Source organism: Haliotis cracherodii, unplaced genomic scaffold (genome assembly GCF_022045235.1).
Source record: "Haliotis cracherodii isolate W230 unplaced genomic scaffold, xgHalCrac1.p SCAF_2, whole genome shotgun sequence".
NCBI lineage: Eukaryota > Metazoa > Mollusca > Gastropoda > Lepetellida > Haliotidae > Haliotis > Haliotis cracherodii.
In genome coordinates this window covers 23,080,550-23,103,781 of record NW_027266275.1, presented here as the reverse complement: position 1 = coordinate 23,103,781, position 23,232 = coordinate 23,080,550, and the positions used below count along the sequence as shown (strand labels likewise).

The 23,232-nt window shown below is 42.9% G+C and overlaps 2 protein-coding genes across 2 annotated transcripts in view; both read left to right on the top strand.

Annotated features, from left to right (window-relative positions):
- Positions 1 to 10,049, top strand: part of LOC139467525 (CUB and sushi domain-containing protein 1-like) — a 64,798-nt gene extending 54,749 nt beyond the window's left edge. Inside the window, exons 29-34 of the mRNA XM_071249059.1 lie at positions 1,322 to 1,559; positions 4,538 to 4,696; positions 5,418 to 5,573; positions 8,759 to 8,932; positions 9,046 to 9,132; positions 9,844 to 10,049. Of these exons, the coding sequence (XP_071105160.1) occupies positions 1,322 to 1,559; positions 4,538 to 4,696; positions 5,418 to 5,573; positions 8,759 to 8,932; positions 9,046 to 9,132; positions 9,844 to 10,049 (1,020 nt within the window). The remainder of the gene's footprint in view (positions 1 to 1,321; positions 1,560 to 4,537; positions 4,697 to 5,417; positions 5,574 to 8,758; positions 8,933 to 9,045; positions 9,133 to 9,843) is intronic.
- A 4,273-nt stretch (positions 10,050 to 14,322) lies between these two features.
- The window catches only part of LOC139467523 (uncharacterized), a 54,427-nt gene continuing 45,517 nt past the window's right edge, over positions 14,323 to 23,232 (top strand). The window contains exons 1-3 of the mRNA XM_071249058.1: positions 14,323 to 14,563; positions 15,189 to 15,410; positions 20,318 to 20,445. Coding sequence (XP_071105159.1) covers positions 14,323 to 14,563; positions 15,189 to 15,410; positions 20,318 to 20,445 — 591 coding nt within the window. The remainder of the gene's footprint in view (positions 14,564 to 15,188; positions 15,411 to 20,317; positions 20,446 to 23,232) is intronic.

The window sequence follows — 23,232 nt, the reverse complement described above, 5'->3', positions numbered from 1 at the left end:
TCTGCACTAGATCTTCATGGGTCACATTTTATTTAACAAAATCGTGAATCAAGTCTTTGAAAGGCATTTAGAAGTGATTCACATAAGGGAGATATATCACATATATGGATGTCAACTTCAGTATTATGAGGAACACAACTTTTCGGAGTATAGGCTTTGTCCTTCATCAGGTGAATGAATGCTTTGAGGCAGAGAGCATATATATGTACATGTAGGAACAACAAAAGTAATATGATAACAAAAGGTGTAAACTTAAGGGAAGCCAACAGATAACTGGCACTGATAGGTGATCAACAATAGACAATGGAAGCCAACACTTTACTGTATTGATGATAGTTATGGACAACTGGAAGCCAGAATAGAATAGAACCAGTGTATGACTGATGGTAAAGGTGAGTGTGAGCCTTGAAGTCTTGAGTCTTCCAGTGTTTACTGTTGTAGCAAAACACATTGTCTCCATTCAGTACATATCTTGTTAGTGTATATTAGATTGCATGATAGCTTGGGATGTCACGATTCTCCATTACATCAGTGCATCGATAATATTCAGACGATACGATATGTGATACACACTTACCTGTATCGATTCGTATTTCACCCTGTATCAATTCATATTTTAATCCCATATCGTTTCACACATGCAACATTTAAAACAGCAGTGGAATGACTTTGTTGACAGAATGGGTCCATCCTTCAATTGATAAGTTATTATTATTAATGTATGCTTTTTCTACAATACACAATGTATGTGGGTTTCAGACTTAAATGCTGTTCTAGTCTCTTTCTTACTGGTGTTGTCACTCCAGTTTTATCTAAAAGTTGAATAAATTTGATTTTAATGACATATTTATCTTCAAATATGAGACCAGAAATTTAATAGTGAATAAGACCTATGAAATGAAATAATAATTTGCCGCGAATTAAGTATAACGATACATATTGTATCGTGAACGCCCTTTCCTTCAGCCTCAAAAGTCCGCCTTGTATCACTGTGTTTAGTCTGGACTCAAAACATAGCTTTTTGAATGCTACAACGGAATGTGCATATTTTTATTATCTTATTGTCCCCTTTTTGTTGTATATATGCACATATGCTGTGTTTGTGCATTGACCATGTTCCTCGGTGGTGTTGTGCTATAGAAATAGCCTTGTTATTATTATTAGAATATCGGGATATGTATCATATCTGGAGATAGTCGTATCGTGAACAAAGTACCAGGACACCTATCATATCCAGAGATAGTTGTATCGTGACATCTCTCATGGTAACATCTACGTACTTCACCTGTGGAAAGTCTATTATTGTATCATATTCTTGCAGCTGACGTTTGATATTACCTTGAAACTTCTCCCGAATCGGGCCCTCAAGTCTGACTACAACACATGTGCTGAAATCATCATCGACCAGTTTCCTGTGTTGGCGCCACAACATTTTATAGTGCCAACAAATGCGTCGTCTCCCTGTGCTCCGATAGTACCAAGCACTGAGCCCAGCATCAGTGTTATAACCTGTGAAGGGAAGGGGGAGTTGAGAGAGATCAATGGGGAAACAATCTGCAGTAAGTATCCATCAATGGCTGCCTTGTGGGTTTCAGTTTACTATGCTACAGTAAATTACCATCATTACGAACACAAAGACACCAATAATTTTAGTTTGTTATAACCGTAGTTCATTATAAGCATTTCGACTAAAGTATATAGCAAATGTTCAGGGAAAAACTCCCAGTTCGTTTTATCCGTCAGTTTGTTATTAGCGTGTTCGTTATAAACGTAGTTTACTGTACTATTTTAAGTTTGTTTTTTCATTTGTTTCTTGTTTAACACTGTTATCAGCAAAGTTCAAGCTAGATGACAGGGCCTTAAAGAATCAATTTTGGACCAGACAATCCAGTGTTTGATATTGTGAGCATCGATCCATGCCATTTGCGTTTGATGACACTCTATCAATCAAGTCACCAAGTCTGACCACCCAATCCATTTAGTCACTTCTCTTACATCCGGGGTAGAATAGGTCTTCAGCAACCCATGCTTGCCGTAAAAGGCAACTATGCTTGTCGTAAAAGGCGACTAACAGGATCTGGTGGTCAGGCTCGCTGACTCGGTTGATGCATGTCATCTTATCCCAAATGTGTGGATCGATGCTCATGATGTCAATCACTAGATTGTCTGGCCCAGACTCGATTATTTACAGACCGCCATCATATAGCTGCAATATTGCTGAATGCAGCGTTTAACAACAAACAAAAATCTTAAATGGGTTGCTAGGGATCGACTCTAATCTGGAATCCCCACTGGTCATCAGTCTTCTCTCACCATCATGCAGTAATATACTACCACCATGAATCACTGGTTGGCTGATGTGTGAGCTTGTATGTTACTACCAGTGTTGGTACCCACAATGCTCTGATTATCAATGTTGCTGCCACTGCACAACTATAGGAAAAACGTTACTGCAGAAATCTGAATATAGTTTTTGGCAGTAGTTAATTGAGGATGTTTAGATATTTGTGACATTATTTCAAGGATGTTAATCTTGTGTGTGGGTGTGTCTTTTAATGTTTATCATCTGTCAATATAATGATATATACCAATCAATGGAGGATCGTAGGTCAGGACTCCAGTCCACAAAAGGATCTTCGTGTTGATATGATTGTAACCCCACACTTAGACTGTCTCCAGTTGTGGCACAATGATCACTGTGTGGAATGAGGCCTGGGAGAATATGATGAAATATGCATCTACAATACATCCCTTTTGGTATAATCTCCTTCATAGTCCTGGGGAATGTTTGGACATACTTGTTGCTTATGTATCTTATATATCTTATATATCTTATAATGCACGGCTGCTAGTGATAACCTACATCCAGTTATGCTAGGATAGCACACATGTGACATTGCACCATGAAGCATTGTCATACATGTACTGATGGATGAAACATGGATTTGATGAAACCATGATGCATTGTTATGTATGTACTGAGGGATGAAACATGGATTTGAATAAACCATGAAGCATTGTTATGTATGTACTGATGGATGAAACATGGATTTGAATAAACCATGAAGCATTGTTATGTATGTACTGAGGGATGCAACATGGATTTGAATAAACCATGAAGCATTGTTATGTATGTACTGAGGGATGAAACATGGATTTGAATAAACCATGAAGCATTGTTATGTATGTACTGAGGGATGCAACATGGATTTGATGAAACCTTGAAGCATTGTTATGTATGTACTGATGGATGAAACATGGATTTGATGAAACCATGAAGCATTTTTATGTATGTACTGAGGGATGCAACATGGATTTGATGAAACCTTGAAGCATTGTTATGTATGTACTGAGGGATGCAACATGGATTTTACGAAACCATGAAGCATTGTTATGTATGTACTGATGGATTAAACATGGATTTGATGAAACCATGAAGCACTGTTACACATGCACTGATGGATTCTACAGGGATTTTATGATGAAGCATTGTTACACATGTACTGATGGATGCTACAGGGATTTTATGATGAAGCATTGTTATACATGTACTTATGGATGCTACAGGGATTTGATGATGAAGCATTGTTATGTATGTACTGATGGATGCTACAGGGATTTGACGATGAAGCATTGTTACACATGTACTGATGGATGCTACAGGGATTTTATGATGAAGCATTGTTACACATGTACTGATGGATGCTACAGGGATTTTATGATGAAGCATTGTTGTACATGTACTGATGGATGTTACAGGGATTTGACGATGAAGCATTGTTATGTATGTACTGATGGATGCTACATGGATTTGATGATGAAGCATTTTTACACATGTACTGATGGATGCTACAGGGATTTTATGATGAAGCATTGTTATACATGTACTTATCGATGCTACAGGGATTTTATGATGAAGCATTGTTACACATGTACTGATGGATGCTACATGGATTTGACGATGAAGCATTGTTATGTATGTACTGAGGGATGCAACATGGATTTGAATAAACCATGAAACATTGTTATGTATGTACCGAGGGATGAAACATGGATTTGAATAAACCATGAAGCATTGTTATGTATGTACTGATGGATGAAACATGGATTTTACGATGAAGCATTGTTACACATGTACTGATGGATGCTACAGGGATTTTATGATGAAGCATTGTTACACACGTACTGATGGATTCTACAGGGATTTTATGATGAAGCATTGTTACACATGTACTGATGGATGCTACAGGGATTTTATGATGAAGCATTGTTATACATGTACTGATGGATGCTACAGGGATTTGACGATGAAGCATTGTTATGTATGTACTGATGGATGAAACATGGATTTGATGATGAAGCATTGTTACGCATGTACTGATGGATGCTACAGGGATTTTATGATGAAGCATTGTTATACATGTACTGATGGATGCTACAGGGATTTGACGATGAAGCATTGTTATGTATGTACTGATGGATGAAACATGGATTTGATGATGAAGCATTGTTATACATGTACTGATTGATGCTACAGACGTGTGTCCCCCCGGAACCTCGTACAACTCCACGGGTCATTGCCAGCTGTGTCAGCCAGGGTCCTACCAGAATGTGTCCGGACAAAGCACATGTACACCTTGCCCGCTAGAAACCTGGACGGATGGCACTGGCAAAACATCGGAATCGGACTGTATCAGTAAGTTTGTACAACTCCCAGTTTTTATCATTTGCAGCCATAACGTTTCCATTGAAGCTCAACCGAAGTGGTAAAACCTCTGAGACCTGCATCACTTCGGGCTTTCCTCCCACATTTAGCTGACACGCCGCGATATGGCTGGAAAACTACTAAAAGCGGCGTTAAACTCAACTCACTCACTCACTCCATTGAAGCACAGACCTTCTGGTCCGAGGTTGGATGTCATGTCAATGTGACACCTGTTAGCAAGCTGACAGGGCAAGGTTGTTATCCTTGGAATGACACCCAAGCTACACTTCATGGTTGTAGAATGTTTGTACTGCCAATTGCCGTTTACCAATTTACCAATAAGGTTACGCTTGACTCTGGCAGTACCACGCTTCCTCCAAAACCGTTGAGTTAGCTACTTCAAAACTAACACACATGTCGACCCAATCTGCTACTAAGCCACTGACTTAGTGTGCTTGCAATTAGGTGCCTTACTCTGGGTGTGTGGGTTTGAATCCCGTTGGGAATTCACCCCCAAAAAGTACAAGAAAATGTACATCACTTAGAAAGTGTTATCCCAAACATAACATGTTATATTTGACCACTTTCTAAAAGGCATGTAGGGTGTTATCATACACTATATTAAAGAATTAATATAAATTCCTCTTATTGCTGACTGCAGTGTACATTTCTTACCTTATCCATTATTTCACTTGAATCCACAATTTTACAGGAGTATGCCCTGGTGAGCTTGTATCAGACACCGGACTCCCACCTTGCCGTGAGTGTCCGCCAAACACATACAAGAACAGCAGCACACACTGTACTTCATGTGCTGATGACACCATCTTTGTTGGGCTGGATAATCCATTGCTGGGTGACTGTAAAGGTGAGTCAGATTTTTATATCTTGAAAACTGAAGATGAACAGGCAGTTCCAAATGGAATTTAAAAAAGGCTGCTTTATTATATTGTTGTGGATTTGTTATAATGTTTGCAAGACCTTCACGCAAGGAGGTATTGAATCAGATCTGACAGATTGTAGAATATAGTAGGGGTGAAATGATACAGCAAGGTTATGAGACATACGTCAAATCGCACGGAGACTTCTTGACAATAAATATTTCAGAAAGGTAAAGGTAGCAGTAGACACATGTTTGTAGCGGCTATTTTTAGTAGTGAACTTGTAATGCTAATTACAACACATATTGCGATATCTGACTGACAAAAATGTCAGGGATCATTAAATGAGTAGTATGTAATCTATTACAGCAAGTGTATCATCTTGTATCAATACAGAAAAAAATGTATTGTGTATCATATCGTCACATGAAAAATCACGATGCACCAGTGCATCAATGTATTGTTTCACCCCTAGAATATTGTGACTGTGGAATGGTCGGCTCAAATACAGGAACAGAATGACTAACGGGAGAGCCTTAGGGTTAAAGAAGAAAAGGGAATTTTTACTCATGAGGCTGTCTCTTTATGACAGATTACAATCCTAAGCATAACCAGAATAATTTATCATACTTAAAAAAACAGCAAGATAATGACACATTATATCAAAAGAAATTGAGAAAATATGTCCAAAAAAGGCTAAATCTTTGGATGTATAATTTCATTATTCATCGGAGCTAAAGAGCTGTACAGAAAAAGCGTAATGAGCAGTGAGTCAATGCTTCACATGCAACATTAAACATTCCCATCACAAATGTACACTCACAACTGTTTCTTTCTCCAGTATTCAAGAATTCATTCAAATGATACTGCTGAAATTAGAATTTCAGTTTTGAATTTATAAATGAATGTCATTTTTATGTTTTTGACTACTACAAATGTCTGTTCTGCTTGTGCATGTCTCTTGTGTTGTGTTGCTAGAAATCATGGTTGGTCAGATTTTTTAGCTGTGCTTGATGTGTCAATAACTATTTATCATTTCGGTGTCTTGTGTCATCATGTAAATCTTGTTATATGTGGTTGTGATTTGGGCCAATCCATTAGGTTATATGTGGTTGTGATTTTAAATCAATCAATAATGCTATATAAGGTTGTCATTTGTGTCAATCAAATTGGGATATTTGTGGTTGTCATTTGTGTCAATAAATCGGGCTGTATGTGGCTGTGGTTTGTGTCAATCATTGGAACTGTATGCGGTTGTGATTTGTGTCAATCAATGGGTCTGTATCTGGTTGTGGTTTGTGTCAATCATTGGAACTGTATGCGGTTTTGATTTGTGTCAATGAATCGGGCTGTATCTGGTTGTGGTTTGTGTCAATCAATGGGGCTGTATCTGGTTGTGGTCTTCAATCAATCAATCAGGCTGTATGAGGTTGTGGTCTGATCAAGATGTATATGATCTGTATCAAACTTCATTCCTTGGCCTTGACCTGAAGAAGTTCAATGCAAGGTCACTTTGTGTCATAATGCTTTGCTATGCTATGGTGTTGGATCTGCTTGTCTCTCTGCATGCCAGGCTAACTTCAGGATCGGTACATGTACATCTGTGTGATGTCTCTCACTTCCATGGGAGAGTCAGTGGGTGATGTCATGTTACCGTTGGTGTTGGATCTGCATGTCTCTCTGCATGCCAGGCTAACTTCCGGATCGGTACATGTCCTTGTGTTCATCTGTGTGATGTTCCATGGGAGAGTCAGTGGGTGATGTCATGTTACCGTTGGTGTTGGATCTGCTTGTCTCTCTGCATGCCAGGCTAACTTCAGGATCGGTACATGTACATCTGTGTGATGTGTCTCACTTCCATGGGAGACCCACAGGTGATGGTGAAGGACTTCCATCTCTGCTACAGAGTCAGCTTGCACTTTTGTTCGTCGGAGAAACCAACAAATGATTGGTGGCACAGACATCATGACCGCCGCCGTTGGAACAAAGGAGTGCGAAGATTCTTGTAACGTGTTCCGGAGACGCTTTGAGCAGCGGCAATGTGTTGGCTTTAACTTCTTTAAGAGCATTGGCATTTGCTTTCTGTATGATGCTATTCGCTCCTATCAGGGGACCAGCATGTATGACTTCCATGAGAGAGTCTGTCCTCAAGTGACCAAATCAGGTGGGTAGTCATGGTTTCACCATTCGTTTAGTTAGTTGCAGTCTTATACAAACCCATAAAATCATCTGACTTGTCTGTACAGTGAGAATGTGGCTCTGTGCCAACCAAGAGCTGTGAAGCATGGCAAGTTCAGTACAGACCATTGGCCTGTTATTGCTGGAACATTTCATGAATAACATGAATTGTTGAACTGTTGTCTAGTTTTTCACATTGCTTTTCACCCTCCTGGTGTATTATACATGTTACACCTTAATTGTACATCAATTGAAATTGCCTTCAAGAATCACTCACTCTGTGATTATTGCCCAGTTCCCTCCACCCTCCTTCCCCACTCACTCATTACCTCACTCACTCACTCACTCATTCCCTCACTGCTTCATTCACTCATACAGATTCTCACTGCTTCATTCACTCATTGTCTCACTGCTTCATTCACTCACACAGATTCTCACTGCTTCATTCACTCATTGTCTCACTGCTTCATTCACTCACACAGATTTTCACTGCTTCATTCACTCATTGTCTCACTGCTTCATTCACTCATACAGATTCTCACTGCTTCATTCACTCATTGTCTCACTGCTTCATTCACTCATTGTCTCACTGCTTCATTCACTCATACAGATTCTCACTGCTTCATTCACTCATACAGATTCTCACTGCTTCATTCACTCATTGTCTCACTGCTTCATTCACTCATACAGATTCTCACTGCTTCATTCACTCATTGTCTCATTGCTTCATTCACTTACATGCTTTCTCACTCTCATTCTCTAACTCAATCATTCAACCACTCATTCCCTCACTCATTCCCTCACTCACTCATTCCTTCACCCATTCACTCATTCTCTCACTACTTCAGTGACACACATGCATCCTCACTCATTACCTCTCTCACTGAATCATTCAACCACACTCACTCACTCACTCACTCTCTCACTCACTGCTTCCCTCACTCACTCACACACAGCTACTGACAGCCCTACTTATACATGTTACATCTTCCAGACTGCTACTGTGCAGACAAGTGTGACCCGGGGACATTCTCGTACAGCGGTCATAAGCCCAACTGCCGACCTTGTCCCGTAGGCTACTTCACCAACACCACTGGCGCCACTGTGTGCCAGGAATGCCCTGCGGAGGAGACAACGGCAACCAATGGGTCTACATCATGTGTTCCAGGTGGGTTGCCATGGGGAGATGAGACAGTTAACAATGGATCTGATTAAACATTTCTTATTGCTCTCCATCATGTTGTCAACATGAGACTATCATGTGATCTTGGTGTGTTTCAGTGGCGGATGTGTTGTGTAACCCCGGGCCATGTGTTAATTCAACATGTGTTATCGTAGGACATTCAGAAGAATGCAACTGTTCTGCAGGTAGGTCTGTTTGTTTGTTTGTTTGCTCTCAACAATATCCCAACTACATGACAGATGTCTGTAAATGAGCAAGTCTGACATCTTCACAATTGTGATACGACATGCATCAACCAAGTCAGCAAGTCTGACTAACTGATCCTCTTAGCGGCCTGTTATGTCAAGCATGGGTTGCTGAAGACTAGTTCTAACCAGGATCTTCACAGGGATGAAGGTATGATTGATGTCATTTGTTACTGAAATCACAAGAAACACAAGTGTTGTATTTTCGCTGAACATGAAAATATGAGCCAGCAAAAGAGTGAGAAACTCGAAACGTTTTCACAAGTATCTGGGCGGACATAAAAAAATTACACAGTTCTATTTTTTTTAATAAAAAAGTTATAAATTTGAACTTTCTTTAGGGATAGGTCATTTTTTTATAGGGATGGGGAGGGGGGCATGAAAAATGTTATATGAAATTGCGGGTCAGCAAAATAAGACAACAGTCCTATGACCAATCTTCCCCCCCACCTCTAGAAAAATTACCAGTCCCTATCGTGTTTATTCTCAGCTTGTATCATCACACTTGATCACTGTCGTCAATATTGAAGTAAGATGATCCTGTCAGTTGCCATGTGTTTGCAAGAGAAGTGCCGTGTTTACAGCAAGTGAGCTACAGCTCCGAAAGTGCCTGTTTCTTTTCTAACAATTCATTCAATATTTTGATCTCAGAGTTGACTGGTCGGTACTGTGAGTCGCCGCTGGATACGTGTGCTTCAGGCCCCTGCTACAATGGCGGCACCTGTCAGGCTGTTGGCGCTGGCTTCTCCTGCTCATGTGCACTGGGTAAGACAGCATCTTTGTGTGGCACATTTGGACATGTCCTAAATGACAAGTGTACAGTGTTAAACATGAAAGTCAAGGGGTCCATGTCATAGGTCTTATGTTAAATTAGAGATTGAGGGGGTCCCTAGATTCAACTACCATAGGAGCCAGTGCCTCAAGGACCTCAGGACCCCTGTGAATTTTGAACAGTCAGGTAGGGATGATCAGCTTTATTATTACAATGTTTGCGATGTTTTGATTCTAACACGATTATCATTTGCTTTATTGTTTGTTGTATACCATTGTGGTCAGCAATATCCCATCTCTCTCAGTGGGACCTGTGAATAGTCTGAGCCGGTATGAACTCATGCTGATGGGCTATAATACAAGCTCTCAACCAAGTCACTGAACCTAACCACCCAATACAAGCACTCAACCAAGTCACTGAACCTCTCAACCCAATACAAGCACTCAACCAAGTCACTACACTTCAGCACCCAATACAAGCACTCAACCAAGTCACTGAACCTCACCACCCAATACAAACACTCAACCAAGTCACTGAACCTCACCACCCAATACAAGCTCCCAATCCAGTCACTGATCCTAACCATCCAATACAAACAATCCACCCAGTCACTGAACCTCATCAGCCAATACAAGCTCTCAATCAACTCACTGAACCTCACCAACCAATACAAGCTCTCAATCAACTCACTGAACCTCATCAGCCAATACAAGCATTGAACCAAGTCACTGAACCTCACCACCCAATACAAGCTCTCAACCAGGTCACTGAACCTCACCACCCAATACAAACACTCAACCAAGTCACTGAACCTCACCACCCAATACAAGCTCTCAACCAACTCACTGAACCTCACCACCCAATACAAGCACTCAACCAAGTCACTGAACCTCACCACCCAATGCAAGCACTGAACCAAGTCACTGAACCTCACCACCCAATACAAGCACTCAAACAAGTCACTGAACCTCACCACCCAATACAAGCACTGAACCAAGTCACTGAACTTCACCACCCAATACAAGCTCTCAACCAAGTCACTGAACCTCACCACCCAATACAAGCACTCAAACAAGTCACTGAACCTCACCACCCAATACAAGCACTCAACCAAGTCACTGAACCTCACCACCCAATACAAGCTCTCAACCAAGTCACTGAACCTCACCACCCAATGCAAACACTCAACCAAGTCACTGAACCTCACCACCCAATACAAGCACTCAACCAAGTCACTGAACCTCACCACCCAATACAAGCTCTCAACCAAGTCACTGAACCTCACCACCCAATACAAGCACACAACCATGTCACTGAACCTCACCACCCAATACAATCACTCAACCAAGTCACTGAACCTCACCACCCAATACAAGCTCTCAACCAAGTCACTGAACCTAACCACCCAATACAAGCTCTCAACCAAGTCACTGAACCTCACCACCCAATACAAGCTCTCAACCAAGTCACTGAACCTCACCACCCAATACAATCACTCAACCAAGTCACTGAACCTAACCACCCAATACAAGCACTCAACCAAGTCACTGAACCTCACCACCCAATACAAGCTCTCAACCAAGTCACTGAACCTCACCACCCAATACAATCACTCAACCAAGTCACTGAACCTAACCACCCAATACAAGCTCTGAACCAAGTCACTACACTTCAGCACCCAATACAAGCACTCAACCAAGTCACTACACTTCAGCACCCATTCCAATTAAGTCACTTCTTGGGACAAGCAATAGAGTGCTTAGCATGCATCAGGTGTTAGAATCTACATTAGAACATTGCTACAATTGTAATGATGAAGTGGACTCATCCATGCTTTGTGACATTAGCTAGAGTAAGACACACAACAGCTACTAGTGTTGTTTGCAAGGTTTGTGAGTTCTTCTTCAATCAAACAAGAGTTTCTAAATCCTTTTTGTAAAATGATATGCCCCAAATCTTATAATACTGATCCATATATGTCCTCCATGTACAGGAATGTCCATTATCTCCAAACTGGGCCACAGTCAGCTTTCTTCTGTCATTGCATGGAATAATGTTTATGAAGAAACATATTGTAAAATCAATATTTTAGGTTTTCTAGGTTCCCAGTGTGAAACATATTGTAAAATCATTTTTTTAGGTTTTCTAGGTTCCCAGTGTGAAACATATTGTAAAATCATTATTTTAGGTTTTCTAGGTTCCAAGTGTGAAACATATTGTACAATATTTCTTTTAGGTTTTCAATGTGAAACATATTGTACAATCAATTTTTGTAGGATTTGAAGGTTCCCAGTGTGAAACTAACATAGATGACTGTGTGCCACAGACGTGTGGTGAAGCCGGAGTTTGTATTGATGGGGTCAATTCCACGATGTGTCTCTGCGTGGAAGGATACAGCGGAACAAAGTCAGTAGGAGTACTTCCTGTCTTTTTGATCTGGTCACTGTATAAATATGCAATATTTTAGTACTCAAGATATGAGCCACGTCATGTCTTGACCACGAACTGACACCTGAAGGATAATAATGCTCCCTTACAGATTCATTCTTTTAGATTAGTGCAGAGGAATAGTGTAAACTTTGTTTCACTGGACCGCAGAGTTTGAAGCTTGATGAGACAAAAATGTGTAGTGGGTTTAGTTTTGTTTTTGTTGAGTTTCCAATTTTTTGTGGAAAAATTGAAACATTGAATATAGGGCGCAGCGTCAATCTTAATTAAAGGGTCTGGATATTTTAACCCTTTGTTGATATTTGTTTTAAATAGTTTACCTCCCTTATCCCATTGACTAAATCATTACAAGAGGCAAGTGAGATACGGCTGGCATTTAATGAGATTGAGTATCAACTAATCGACAGTCAACGTGCAAACAATTATTCAGAGTGTGCTCAGTGAGCGCCATTAATTTAAGTGACATGTGCTATTGTTATGTTTAAGATAAGACTCCCTGAAGGAATCTGTGTTACTTGATCATACATGAATCCACATTCTCAATTATCCATCCCATTACATTTCCATTCTAGACTCACAGCTTCTTTCTGAGTCAAATGACAAAATATCATCCAAACAAATAAAGAGTTTATTGTTTTATAGACAGAACCCTTTCATCGCAACATTTGAATTTAATCCTTCTGAAATTCTTGTTCAGAAGAATCATATTGATTGTAGGTTGATTTCAATCACATGTGTATGTGAGAGTAATTCTGTGGGAAGCTGGTGGTAGGTGGGGATGGGGATGTCACTTCCCCAATGAAGCTGGTGGTGAATGGTCCAGGGTACTTATACTAGAGATAAAATACACTGGATAACGAAGGATGGTGTAGCCAGTGTGTAGATGTCTGTGTTGTCTTCAGCTGCCAGACAGTGGATGTGAAGGCGTGTGAGAGGAACCCATGTCTGAATGGGGGCACCTGTCAACCCCTCAATGACTACTGGAGAATGTGCACATGCCCACCTACCTTCACAGGGGACAACTGTGGGATGGCCATTGGTGAGTATATACCATTGTTGAGAGGTCGTAATCTTAAATAAAAGGTCTTCAGCTCAACTTTAAATGATCATTGGTTTACAAATCTGCAGAGAGTAGCAAAATGAAAAGTGGAGAAAAACCTAATATGAAAAACCTCAATGTTTTAATTCCACCAAATGTATGTACAAAAAAAATGCTATGCTATGATATGTTCCAGGGCAGGAACAGCCTAGTGAATACTACACATACACATTATAGCCAAAAACCATTTTAAGTAATAATTAAATTTTGTTTACAAAATTCTAAAAAATTGTTTTATTTTACTTTTGTTCCATCCTGCCGATGAGGTTTTTAATACAAAACCAAACCCACAAATATAGAAGATATTTATAAAGATACTGTACCTTAATTTGTCCAACTGACTAAACTTAATTATGGTTAACCTTGAATGTCCACAATTTACAATTTAGCCATTTCTTAAAGTTCTGATTTTTCATGTGCACTTCTGTCGGAGCACACAAGATAAGTATTGTTCTGTGAGCCACAGAGTATTGTTCTGTGAGCTGCAGAGTACTGTTCTATGAGTCTCAGAGTATTGTTCTGTGAGTCGCAGAATGTTCTGTGAGTCGCAGAATATTGTTCTGTGAGCCGCAGAGTATTGTTCTGTGAGTCACAGAGGATTGTTCTGTGAGTTGCAGAGTATTGTTCTGTGAGCCACAGAGTATTGTTCTGTGAGTCACAGAGGATTGTTCTGTGAGTCACAGAGGATTGTTCTGTGAGTTGCAGAGTATTGTTCTGTGAGCTGGAGAATTTTGTTCTGTGAGTCACAGAGTATAATTCTGTGTTATAGAGAATTGTTCTTTGAATCGCAGAGCATTGTTCTGGGAGGTACATGATTGTTGGTTCAGTTCCAGCCTACTGCGACTCATCACCCTGTTTGAATGGAGGAACATGCACCAACAACCCGCTCAACTTCACGTGTGAGTGTCGTGGTGGCTTTACTGGCGACATGTGCGAGGTCCGCAACCAGACATGTGCAGCCAAGGATTGTGGGATGTCTGTGGGCTGTATCGATGACCCAGTGTCTGGCTTGTCACACTGTCTGTGTGGCACCAGCTATGTCAAGGTCGAAGGTCAGTCTACCACCTGTGTTGAAAAAGCTATATGGAAGAATCATCATGTAATGTATTTATTGGCTTTATTGTTTATTGTTAATTTTTAGGATATAAGCTTATCAAGTTTGAACATAAACGAGACAATGTCTTAAGTTTCCATTAGCTTAGTGACATTTTATTTCCATCTGTTACCATAACAGATAATATTAATATTTTGTTTTAATCTGTTACTATCGAGTCCAATGTACACTGACATTCTATCTCAATTTGTTACTTCTAAATACAGTATTCTGTGTCAATCTGTTACAACAGGATTCATCATCAATCTGTTACTACAGAATACAGTATTCTGTGTCAATCTGTTGCAATAGGATTCATCATCAATCTGTTACTACAGAATACAGTATTCTGTGTCAATCTGTTACAACAGGATTCATCATCAATCTGTTACTACAGAATACAGTATTCTGTGTCAATCTGTTACAACAGGATTCATCATCAATCTGTTACTACAGAATACAGTATTCTGTGTCAATCTGTTACAACAGGATTGATCATCAATCTGTTACTACAGAATACAGTATTCTTTGTCAATCTGTTACTACAAAATAGTGACACTCTGAATCTGTTTGTTACAATACAGGAAAGTGTACAGCTGTAGACTACTGTCAAAGAGGGCCGTGTGTGAACGGTGGTACCTGCGAGAGCACTGACGGGGGCTACACCTGCCACTGTCCCCCCAAGTACGTTGGTTCTTTGTGTCAGCACCTGGTCACCTACTGCGACGCCGAGCCATGTCTCAACAACGCCACCTGCTGGGAGGGAGATGGACGCTTCATATGTGACTGTATGGCCGGCTATCAGGGTCAGTAGAAATATACATGTAGCTTCAGCTGGATACAGCAAAGAAATATATCTTAACCATTTCCCCAGAACAATAATTGTTGATGATATTGTGGACTTACTGTTCTGAAGACATGTCTGTTCATTAAAAATGTGCTCCAAAATGCACCCGGAGCCTATAGATCGCGCTTCACGTGCACTCATGTTAGTTTTAAATAAAGAATCTGTTCTCCAAAACGCACCCGATGCATAACGATCGCATCGCCTGAACACACCAACGTATGGCTGTGACTGCACGTGAAATGTGAGGGTTGTTAGCAAATATAAGGCGGTAGCGCGCATCAGTTAGTTAGTTGGTCAGAGTTCGTTAGAGAGATCGTTAGTTAGATGGTTAGAGAGATGGTGTTAGACATGGTGTTAGACAGTGTTAGACAGTGTTAGGACTCCCTTAGGAGTAACTGTTAGAATTAGCATTTAGTTTCTTTCATTTGAGGTTGATTCATCTTTCCTTCACATAATAACAGGTAATCACGTTTAGTTCCTTATAGATCTTCAAAGTTTTATAATAGGTTATCACGTTTAGTTCCTTGTAAAATTCAAAAAAGGTAAGTCATTCAAATTTACGATTAGTTTTCGTTTTAAGTTAAACCACACTCAAATATTCAGTTCCACTGCGCAACATTTACCAAAGTGATTTTAAGAGCTATTGGATGCGATTGTAAAGAGCTAATAGTGTACTGATGTGTTTGTACAAGAATCTTTTTCAGTCTTTCAGAATTCCTAACAATGTCTTGAAGAATGAAAGATTTATTTCTAAGTATTAATGACACAGATTTTTACAACTGTTGGCAGCATGATTTCTCCAGGACTTTACAGACAATGACCCCATGGGGATCAGAAGAACAGTTCCCCAGTACCTCATGTTTGTCACTCTGTAGTAAGAATATTGTCCCAGCACCTCATGCTTGACACCCCATGGTCAGAATAGGTCCCAAGTGTATCATGCTTGTCTCCCCATGGTCAGAATAGGTCCCAAGTGCCTCATGCTTGATACCCCATGGTCAGAATAGGTCCCAAGTGCCTCATGCTTGACACCCCATGGTCAGAATAGGCCCCAAGTGCCTTATGCTTGACACCCCATGGTCAGAATAGTCCCCAAGTGCCTTATGCTTGATACCCCATGGTCAGAATAGGCCCCAAGTGCCTTATGCTTGACACCCCATGGTCAGAATAGTCCCCAAGTGCCTTATGCTTGATACCCCATGGTCAGAATAGTCCCCAAGTGCCTTATGCTTGTCACCCCATGGTCAGAATAGTCCCCAAGTGCCTTATGCTTGTCACCCCATGGTCAGAATAGGCCCCAAGTGCCTTATGCTTGTCACCCCATGGTCAGAATAGGCCCCAAGTGCCTTATGCTTGTCACCCCATGGTCAGAATAGGCCCCAAGTGCCTTATGCTTGTCACCCCATGGTCAGAATAGGCCCCAAGTGCCTTATGCTTGTCACCCCATGGTCAGAATAGGCCCCAAGTGCCTTATGCTTGTCACCCCATGGTCAGAATAGGCCCCAAGTGCCTTATGCTTGTCACCCCATGGTCAGAATAGGCCCCAAGTGCCTTATGCTTGTCACCCCATGGTCAGAATAGGCCCCAAGTGCCTTATGCTTGTCACCCCATGGTCAGAATAGGTCCCAAGTGCCTCATGCTTGTCACCCCATGGTCAGAATAGGCCCCAAGTGCCTTATGCTTGTCACCCCATGGTCAGAATAGGCCCCAAGTGCCTTATGCTTGTCACCCCATGGTCAGAATAGGCCCCAAGTGCCTTATGCTTGATACCCAATGGTCAGAATAGGCCCCAAGTGCCTCATGCTTGTCACCCCATGGTCAGAATAGGCCCCAAGTGCCTCATGCTTGACACCCCATGGTCAGAATAGGCCCCAAGTGCCTTATGCTTGTCACCCCATGGTCAGAATAGGTCCCAAGTGCCTCATGCTTGATACCCAATGGTCAGAATAGGTCCCAAGTGCCTCATGCTTGATACCCCATGGTCAGAATAGGCCCCAAGTGCCTCATGCTTGTCACCCCATGGTCAGAATAGGCCCCAAGTGCCTCATGCTTGGCACCTTGATGTCGGAATAGGCCCCAAGTGCCTCATGCTTGTCACCAATGGTCAGAATAGGTCCCAAGTGCCTCATGCTTGTCACCCCATGGTCAGAATAGGCCCCAAGTGCCTCATGCTTGTCACCCAATGGTCAGAATAGTCCCCAAGTGCCTTATGCTTGTCACCCCATGGTCAGAATAGGCCCCAAGTGCCTTATGCTTGTCACCCCATGGTCAGAATAGGCCCCAAGTGCCTTATGCTTGTCACCCCATGGTCAGAATAGGTCCCAAGTGCCTCATGCTTGTCACCCCATGGTCAGAATAGGCCCCAAGTGCCTTATGCTTGTCACCCCATGGTCAGAATAGGCCCCAAGTGCCTTATGCTTGTCACCCCATGGTCAGAATAGGCCCCAAGTGCCTTATGCTTGATACCCAATGGTCAGAATAGGCCCCAAGTGCCTCATGCTTGTCACCCCATGGTCAGAATAGGCCCCAAGTGCCTCATGCTTGACACCCCATGGTCAGAATAGGCCCCAAGTGCCTTATGCTTGTCACCCCATGGTCAGAATAGGTCCCAAGTGCCTCATGCTTGATACCCAATGGTCAGAATAGGTCCCAAGTGCCTCATGCTTGATACCCCATGGTCAGAATAGGCCCCAAGTGCCTCATGCTTGTCACCCCATGGTCAGAATAGGCCCCAAGTGCCTCATGCTTGGCACCTTGATGTCGGAATAGGCCCCAAGTGCCTCATGCTTGTCACCAATGGTCAGAATAGGTCCCAAGTGCCTCATGCTTGTCACCCCATGGTCAGAATAGGCCCCAAGTGCCTCATGCTTGTCACCCAATGGTCAGAATAGTCCCCAAGTGCCTCATGCTTGACACCCCATGGTCAGAATAGGTCCCAAGTGCCTCATGCTTGTCACCCCATGGTCAGAATAGGTCCCAAGTGCCTCATGCTTGACACCCAATGGTCAGAATAGTCCTCAAGTGCCTCATGCTTGACACCCCATGGTCAGAATAGTCCCCAAGTGCCTCATGCTTGACACCCCATGGTCAGAATAGGTCCCAAGTGCCTCATGCTTGTCACCCAATGGTCAGAATAGGTCCCAAGTGCCTAATGCTTGACACCCCATGGTCAGAATAGTCCCCAAGTGCCTCATGCTTGACACCCCATGGTCAGAATAGGCCCCAAGTGCCTCATGCTTGTCACCCCATGGTCAGAATAGTCCCCAAGTGCCTCATGCTTGACACCCCATGGTCAGAATAGTCCCCAAGTGCCTCATGCTTGTCTCCCCATGGTCAGAATAGTCCCCAAGTGCCTCATGCTTGTCACCCCATGGTCAGAATAGGTCCCAAGTGCCTCATGCTTGACACCCCATGGTCAGAATAGGTCCCAAGTGCCTCATATTTGTCTCCCCATGGTCAGAATAGGTCCCAAGTGCCTCATATTTGTCTCCCCATGGTCAGAACAGGTCCCTAGCGCCTCATGCTTGTCACCTTGATGTCGGAATAGGTCATAAGTGCCTCATGCTTCTCAGCCCATGGTCAGAATAGGTCCCCAACACCTCATATTTGTCTCCCCATGGTCAGAATAGGTCCCTAGCGCCTCATGCTTGTCACCTTGATGTCAGAATAGGTCATAAGTGCCTCATGCTTCTCAGCCCATGGTCAGAATAGGTCCCCAACACCTCATATTTGTCTCCCCATGGTCAGAATAGGTCCCCAACACCTCATACTGGTCAGAATAGATCTCCAGTACATCATGGTTATCACCCTGATGTCAGAATTACATTCCCCAAACCTACTTGTTTATGAGAACCAACTGAATTGGGAATTGGTTGGTCAGGTTGTGACTTGGCTGATCGTGTGTCATTGTACTCCAGTGATGCTGATAATTGCTTATGCTTTTAGTCACTAGTTTTCCTGGTCAAGACACAATTATTTACAAGCAACAGTGATATACTAGAACAAAGCTGACACATGGACCACCTTTCGTGTGCCGGATCTCAATATCATAGGAACATAGAGTGATGAAGGAGGAAAGAGTTTCATCATTCATTGCTTCAGGAAGATGTTAATGTAGCAGGGCATGGAGTCGTCCCACAGAAGACATCATTACCTTGTCAGCTTGCTGTGGAGCTTAACCTCTTTGGTCATATGTCTGACCTCTGATCAGAAGGTCTGTGGTTCAAATCCCATCACGGAACTCGGAACTTTTATGGCTGCAACATTGGTGCCCAACGTGGGGCTGAGCACGTTCATATTAACTTTGAGCAAGATAAGCCTCAGTACCCTACTATGCGGCCCGGGACGTGCCTTCTGTTGACAGGGGAGTATGTAGCAGGGCGTGGAGTCATCCCACAGATGACATCCTTACATTGTCAGCTTGCTGACAGTGTTAACCTCTTTGGTCATGTGGACAAGGCGTCCGACCTCGGTCAGAAGGTCCGTGGTTCGAATCCCATCATGGGACTCGGAAATTTTATGGCCGCTACATTAAGGTTAAAAATAATAATAGTCTTGGTTCTCAGGCGCCGCCCGCATCATCATGAAGTCTGCCGCACATTTCGTTTTTATACCATTTTCCCCCAAAATCAAAAGAAATCCTAATACTAAAGAACAATACAATCCAATATAGAATGCAGTAACTTCCCTTGCTTTACTGTGCATCTCTTGTTATGGTCATAGCGGCAATAGGAGCAATAGCAATACAAATTTGAACAAGCAACAACTACAAAAAAACACCACCCTCCCGCACTATATTTTAAAAAGTCATTGCCTGAGAACCAATATTTATTTTTTTAAGCCGAAATGTTTACCATTGTGTTCCAGGTGATACCTGTGCTGAAAACATAGATGAGTGTGTGTTTTGTGACCCAACTGGCATGAATAGTTGTGTTGATGGAATCAACAGCTACACCTGTTTCTGTAAACCGGGATACACGGATGCAAACTGCTCAGTAAGAACCACATGCTTCCATTTCCCCGTACCATACATAGACATTGCAGTTAGTCTGTAAAATGAATTTATAGAGACAATAGTCCCAGATGGGAAATTTGAATGGGAACAATATATAAATTTATGCCATGACAATTTGTCATACAATAAAGGAAGTTTTGTAGATATTGTTGTAAGTAATAAAGAAAATTATGTTTTCACTGATTTGATGTTAGATTTGTTCATGTACCGTGAAGCACCCTGCTTCATCTGAACATCCACAGATTCACCTGCAGGAATATAAATACATCAACACTATGATGATAAATACATCAACACACATTCTGATGAAGGAGTAAGTAAATACTCTGAATTGCTGTGTTCTTTATAATAAAGAAGTTTACATCCATAATTTCTCTTCCTTATCAGCACCATGCTTGTAGAATGTGATATCAGCATTACCAAGATATTATTTGATCATTTCTCTCTCTGTTTGGCATGTTTTGAAACAGATGAACATTGATGACTGTATCAGTGCCCCATGTCAGCAGTCTGGGACGTGCATAGATGGCATCAACGACTATACATGTATCTGCCCAAGAGGATGGACAGGCAAGGACTGTGAGACACTCGTTGACCAGTGTGCAATGAACAACACCTGTGATAATGCAGCACCTTGCCACAGCCTCTTCAATGACATCTACTGCAGGTACCACCCCCACTCCAACACACTGGAGTACTCCCACCACACCGCTAGGTCTCCATGTGTAGCCTGTAATGCAGGGGAGTCTTTATAACCTTGTAACACCAAACCTAAATCCCCAATCCTGACAAGTATTCATGAATCGGCACAATTTCATTCTCCCACACTTAAGGAATCAAGGCTGGAATAGATAACGTTAAGGTTTGGATGTGAACCTGCTTCCACTATGTCAGCATGACTCCAGGTTCAACACCTGGAACATCAGGAGAGGTTATACTGGTACTGTTGTGTTAAGTTTCTGTATTGTTGCCTTTCGGAATATTGATAATATTGGAATATTGAGCAAATTCATCTTTAAGGCCAATGATTATACTTAAATTGTCAAGGGATTTCTTGAGGTGAATTGAACCTAAACTTTGAGGTAAAATTCGGTTAAGGTCTTAATTTTATTATTTTGATTATACCAGTTAATGAAATGAGATGGAGTGGGTGTATCTTCAGTTAATTGGGCATTTTTCTTGTAATACAAGTGTCATGCCCAACTAAGATATTGCTGATGAAGCTGAGCTATTGTTGCCAAGCTGGTGTAATCTGCTGTAACTACTCTACTCCTGCTGGTGCAACCCCCTCTACTCCTGCTTGTACTACCCCCACTACTCCTGCTGGTGCTACCCCCTCTACTCCTGCTAATGCAATCCCCTCTACTCCTGCTGGTGCACCCCCTCTACTGCTGCTGGTGCTACCCCCTCTACACCTGCTGGTGCTACCCTCTCTACTCCTGCTGGTGCTACCCTCTCTACTCCTGCTTGTACTTCCCCCTCTACTGCTGCTGGTGCTACCCCCTCTACTCCTGCTAATGCAACCCCCTCTACTCCTGCTTGTACTACCCCCTCGACTGCTGCTGGTGCTACCCCCTCTACTCCTGCTAATGCAACCCCCTCTACGCCTGCTTGTACTAACCTCTCTACTCCTGCTGGTGCAACCCCCTCTACTCCTGCTGGTGCTACCCCCTCTACTCCTGCTAATGCAACCCCCTCTACTCCTACTTGTACTACCCCCTCTACTGCTGCTGGTGCAACTCTCTCTACTCCTGCTTGTACTACCCCCACTACTTCTGCTGGTGCTATCCCCTCTACTCCTGCTAATGCACCCCCTCTACTCCTGCTGGTGCTACCCCCTCTACTCCTGCTGGTGCTACCCCCTGTAACCCCCTCTACTCCTGCTGGTGCTACCCCCTCTACTCCTGCTGGTGCTACCCCCTTGTAACCCCCTCTACTCCTGCTGGTGCTACCCTCTCTACTCCTGCTGGTGCTACCCCCTGTAACCCCCTGTAACCCCCTCTACTCCTGCTGGTGCACCCCCACTACTCCTTCTGTGCTACCCCTTCTACTCCTGCTGGTGCTACCCCCTATACTCCTGCTGGTGCAACCCCTCTACTCCTGCTGGTGCAACCCCCTCTACTCCTGCTGGTGCTACCCCCTCTACTCCTGCTGGTGCTACCCCCTGTACTGCTGCTGGTGCAACTCTCTCTACTCCTGCTTGTACTACCCCCACTACTTCTGCTGGTGCTACCCCTTCTACTCCTGCTAATGCTACCCCCTCTACTCCTGCTGGTGCAACCCCTCTACTCCTGCTGGTGCTACCCCCTCTACTCCTGCTGGTGCAACCCCCTCTACTCCTGCTGGTGCAACCCCCTCTACTCCTGCCGGTGCAACCCCCTCTACTCCTGCCAGGTGCTACCCCCTCTACTCCTGCTGGTGTAACCCCTGTAACCCCCTCTACTCCTGCTAATGCTACCCCCTCTACTCCTGCTGGTGTAACCCCTGTAACCCCCTATACTCCTGCTGGTGCCACCCCCTGTAACCCCCTCTACTCCTGCTGGTGCTACCCCCTCTACTCCTGCTGGTGCACCCCCACTACTCCTGCTGGTGCTACCCCTTCTACTCCTGCTGGTGCTACCCGCTCTACTCCTGCTGGTGCTACCCCCTCTGCTCCTGCTGGTGCTACCCTCTCTACTCCTGCTGGTGTAACCCCCTATACTCCTGCTGGTGCTACCCCCTCTACTCCTGCTGGTGCTACCCTCTCTACTCCTGCTGGTGTAACCCC